Source organism: Rhincodon typus, chromosome 43 (genome assembly GCF_021869965.1).
Source record: "Rhincodon typus isolate 14 chromosome 43, sRhiTyp1.1, whole genome shotgun sequence".
NCBI lineage: Eukaryota > Metazoa > Chordata > Chondrichthyes > Orectolobiformes > Rhincodontidae > Rhincodon > Rhincodon typus.
This window is the reverse complement of record NC_063374.1, coordinates 7,701,768-7,706,956: the sequence shown is the minus strand read 5'-3', so window position 1 is coordinate 7,706,956 and position 5,189 is coordinate 7,701,768. Positions and strand designations below refer to the sequence as shown.

The 5,189-nt window shown below is 49.8% G+C and overlaps 1 protein-coding gene across 1 annotated transcript in view; it reads left to right on the top strand.

Annotated features, from left to right (window-relative positions):
* The window catches only part of drap1 (DR1-associated protein 1 (negative cofactor 2 alpha)), a 15,100-nt gene that overhangs the window by 8,762 nt on the left and 1,149 nt on the right, over nucleotides 1-5,189 (top strand). The window contains exons 5-6 of the mRNA XM_048619559.1: nucleotides 820-922; nucleotides 1,120-1,199. Coding sequence (XP_048475516.1) covers nucleotides 820-922; nucleotides 1,120-1,199 — 183 coding nt within the window. The remainder of the gene's footprint in view (nucleotides 1-819; nucleotides 923-1,119; nucleotides 1,200-5,189) is intronic.

The window sequence follows — 5,189 nt, the reverse complement described above, 5'->3', positions numbered from 1 at the left end:
TTGTCTCAGATTCTCCAGCATCTGCAGTTCCTACTATCTCAGCCTCGTCCCTAAGTTTTGTTTTATTTAAAGGCGGGTGTAAGGGCTGTGTTCCAGGTGCAATTTGATTGGTCTAACTACTAGGCTTTGAGCAAAACATGCTTTATTCTTGCACCATGGTTAACTCAATTAAAAGACTTAATAAAAATAATATCTTATTTAACTACTAATCATCAACGGTTCCGATATAGCAGCATCCCACAGACACGCCCTTGGCAAAGGCAAATGCAGCAAAACAGATTTCCCTCCCGGGCAGGAAAGTGGAGTTGAGACCAGGATCAGATCAGGTTAAATGGCGGAGCGGGCTCGAAGTGCTGAATTGCTTACTTCCGCTCCCAATCCCTACGTTCCTCCAGTTCAGAAGAAGAAGGAACGCCGACAGCAGCAGAGAGAGAGAGAGAGAGCTGTATTTAGCAGCTTCGACTCGCAAGAGAAACAACTGCAAGCCGAACTAAAACCCTGGGTCTCGTGTGAGCCTGACTCCACCACTCATGCTTCTTTTGTCTCATTTTTTCTTAAAAAAAAAACCCAAAGCTACTTACTCTCCATGGAGCGCACAGCTGGGCACCAGGCTTACAACCCCTCCTCTTCAAGAGAACCAGGACAGAACCAATCCCCCTCAAAGGCACAGATTGCCACGTCACTGTTGTTGGAGATGGTCGAAATTGACTTGGCGCGGGCACCGGGTGAAGCCTGCGCTCTTTTATCTATACGCACAGAGACAGTCCGACACAGGCACACATACACCTGATTCACACCCACCTTTCTGTCTTTGCCAAGGGGGAGGAAGCCGGGGTCTGGACGGAGGAACACAAATGGAGGAGCAGGGCCGGGGCCCAAGGCCAAGGACAGGAAGCAGTCCAGCACGGAATCGGAGCAGGAGGTGAGTGTTGGCCTGTCGGACGTCCACGTTTGCCCCCCTCCAGCTGTGGTCGGCCGGCCGGCCCTGACGGACGTGCCAACCCCCCCACCCCCGTACCATGGCGCGCCAGCTGCCTGCGAACGGATTAGCCGCGTGACCCGGGTTTTTCGTTTCCCGCGCCGAGCCTGACCTCATGTTAATCTGCTTCCTCCCAACAGGACGAGTCGGAGGACAGCGAGACAGACGAAGAGGAGGTATCCCGGTCCAGCGTGGACAAGCCCGGGCGCCAGATCCAGAGGTGAGTTGGCGAGGGAGGAGGGGCAGGGGTGGAATTGTCTGCGCGGATTTGGCATAAAGGCGTGGGGAGTAGTTCCCTTTGGAAAGAAGAGCAGAGCATGAATTAAATAGAGACTGCAGAAGACAGGTAGAGAGGCACCCTGGTATGTGGACCCAAAAAAGAAGTGTGTTAGTGTACAGATGCAGCAAGTAGTTAGAGAGGCAGAGGGGGATGTGCACCTTTCTTGCAAAGGGATGGAACTAGGAGGCCAAGAGGATGACCCTATAAAGGTTTATAAATTCGTGAGGGGCGTAGATAAGGTGTATAGGAACAGTCTTCTCCCGAGGGTGGGGACATTCAAAACTAGGGGACATATTTTTAAGGTGAGAGGAGAAAGATTTAAGAATGACATGAGGGGCAACTTTTTTACACAGATGGCTGGTTCATGTGTGGAATGAGCTGCCGGAGGAGGTGGTAGATGCAGGTGCGATGACAACATTTAAAAGACATTTGGACAAGCACATGAATGGGAAAGGTTTAGAGGGATATAGGGCAAAAAGTGGGTCTCGTTTAGTTTGGGAAACTTGTGGTCGGCGTGGACTAGTTGGACAAAAGGGTCTGTTTCCATGCTGTATGGCTGTATTAAAATTGGGAAGCCTTGCTACAGATTTTGGCTTTGTGCCTTGCACACTGTGTACAGCACTGGCCTCCTTGCTGCAGGGGGGAATGTGTACTGGCTCTGGAAGCAGGATAGAAAACATTCAAAACGGGAGGGTTTTGTTTTATTGAAGCAAGCTTGGACCTGTCCTCATGAGAGCGCGTTTATGATTGAGCGGTTATTTGTGAAATATAGAAGATTCTGAGGGGACTTCATAGGGCTGGTGTTGCCCCTCCTGGGGCAATCTTACTTCAGAGCGGAGGCATCTCGCGATCGTGGTGATGAGGAGGAATTTCTAGCCTTGGAGAGTCGTTTTGGGTGTGGAATTCTCTACCCCAGAGAGCAGAAGGGGCTGGGTCAATCAACGTATTCAAGGCCTGATAGACTTTTTTTCTTTATCCGTTGATGGGATGAGGGTGTCGCTGGCCAGGCCAGCATTTATTGTCCATCACTAATTGCCCAGATGGCAGTTCAGAGTCAACCACATTGATGTGGGTCTGGAGTCACATGTAGGCCCAGACCAGGTAAGGATGGACAGTTTCCTTCCCTAAAGGACATTAGTGAACCAGATGGGTTTTTCTAACAATTGACAATGGATTCACGGTCATCATCAGACTCTTAATCCCAGATTTTTATCAAATTCAAATTCCACCATCTGCCGTGGCGGGATTCCAACCCGGGTCCCCAGAATATCCCCTTCCGGCGATAATACCACTAGGCCATCTCCTTCCCCAGGGATGGTATAGGGTTATGTGGGAGGTATCACTGAGAGAAAAGCGGGAGTCACAACCACCGATAGATCAGCCAGGGTCACCTTGAATGGTGGAGCAGACTCAAGAGGGCAAAAGACCTTCTCTGCTGGCTGATCTTTGACCCCTGCACCAGAAAACAGCAGTCTCCACTGCCTGAAGGGAGCATCAGTGCCAACAGAGCGCTGCACTGTTGGATGTCGCCGCCTGCTCAGTGAGACACTGCAGCCTGTGCCAGTTGTAAACTCTCTCCGTGTTTCGTGGAGCGCAGAGGAGACCTTCCTGGTGCCGTGGGCTCCTGATTTCGGGAATGGAGGATTTGAGTTATTAGCAGAGGCTAGTTTAAACTGGAGGGTAGGAGGCTTAGGGGTGACCTTATAGAAAGTAATAAAATCGTGAGGGACATAGACAAGGTAGATGTCTTTTCCCACAGGTGGGAGATTTCAAGATGAGGCATATTTTTAAGGTGAGAGGAGAGAGATTTTTAAAAAGTCGTGAGGGGCAACTTTTTTTGCACAGAGTAATTCACGTGTGGAATAAACTGCCAGAGGAAGTGGTGGATGTTACACCATTTAAAAGAATTTTGGATAAGTGCGTGATCAAGAAAGGTTTGGAGGGCCAAGTGCAGGCAGGTGGGACTAGTTTAGTTTGGGACTATGGTCGGCATGGACTGGTTGGGCCGAAGGGTCTGTTTCCGTGATGGCTCTGTGATCGATCAAACGACCCAGGCCCTCATCTAATCGCTGTTTGTGGGAGCTTGCTGTGCGCAGATTGGCTGCCATCCTTCACCTGCATCACATCACGTGATGCCAAGCTCATGGAGATAATGGAGAGACGGGAAAGACCGAACTGGCTTTTTTTTTAAGGGAGGGGTGCGTGAGTCTCTGATCTGAGGTTTGGCCCCTTTGTCACAAGATGATTTGAGTACGGCCTCCTGTGTTTGTATGGAGCCTTGGTACTCGGGAGCTCTGTTCGTAGCTTGAGGTACATTTACCTAAGGAAAGACATATCTCCTATAGGGAGCACTGCAGTGGAGGGTCAGCAGACTGATCCCTAGGATTGTCCTGTGTCACAGACTGAGGATAAGGGATTGGCCGCATTTGGAACTGAGGGGAGGAGGAATTTCTTCACTCGGAGGAAGGGATCGAAGTATCTAGATATTAAAAGATATTGAGTGCTGACGTGGGAAATAGCGCTGAGGTAGAAGATCAGCCATGAGATTGGATAGCAGCCAGGCCAGAGGGACTATGATAGCCCACTCCTGCTCCTTATTACCCATGTTCCTATGATCAAGGTCTTTTTTTTGAATTTGATGTATTGTTGTCACATGTCCCAAGACACAGTGAAAAGTTGTTTTGTGTGCAGTACAGGCAGATTGTACCATATAAAGTGCATCAGAGTAGCAGAATAGAGTGCTACAGCCACAGAGTAGGTGCAGAGAGAGAGATCAGAATTAACATTTGAGAGGCCGCTCAAAAGTCAGATAACAGTGGGGGGAGAAAGCTGTTCTTGAATCTGTTGATAAGTGTATTCAACTTTTATATCTTCTGCCCGATAGAAGAGTGTGGAAGGGAGTATAACTGGGGTGGGAGGGGTCTTTGATGATGTTGGTTGCTTTCCCGAGGCAGGGGGAAGTACAGATGGAGTCAGTGGATGGGAGGCTGGTTTGCGTGATGGGCTGGGCTGTGCTCATGACTCTGTGTGCAGTTTCTCGCGGTCTTGAAGAGCAGTTACTGTATCTCACTGTGGTGCACCCAGACAGGGCTGCTTTCTACGGTGCATCATCGAGAAAAGGTCTTTAAGATCACGAAGGAGTCCCAACAGGATAGGCGCAGAGATGTTCCTGCTTGCAGGCGAGACTGGAACTTGGGGACAGTCGATACAAATCGCTAGCCCAGTTAGCAATTCAGCGAGAATGTTTTTACCCAGAGAGTGGGGAGAGTGTGCAACCCCTCTGCACAGGGAGTGGACAAGGGGGATAATACGGGGTGGGAGGAGGGAGGGTGTTGAGCCTAATAGGTTGGTTCTGGAGTTGAGGGGTTTAGGCTTATGAGCAGAGATTGACTAGACTGAGACTGGAATTTAGAAGAATGTGGGGGGAATCTTATAGAAACATCTAATTTTATGAAGGGAATAGACAAGATAGAAACAGGGAGGTTTTTTTCCACTGACTAGTGAGACTAGAACGAGAGGGCATAGCCTCGAAACAAGGGGGAGCAGATCTCGGACTGAGCTGAGGAGGAACTTCTTCACCCAAAGGGTTGTGAATCTGTGGAATTCCCTGCCCAGCGAAGCAGCTGAGGCTACCTCATTGAATATTTTTTAAGCAAAGATAGATTTTTGAAGGGAATGAAGGGTTATGGTGAGCGGGCGGGTGAGTGGAGCTGAGTCCACGAAAAGATCAGCCATGATCGTACTGAATGGGGGAGCAGGCTGGAGGGGCCGAATGGCCTACTCCTGCTCCTGGCTCTTATGAACCGGACAAACGCACGAGGGCGAAAGGAATAGAAGGATTTGGTGACGGAATGAGACAAAGACCTGGCTAGGGAAGTGGCGGGGGTAGGGGGAAGAGGGTGAAGGGTCAGTTCCTGCAGAGCATGAGAG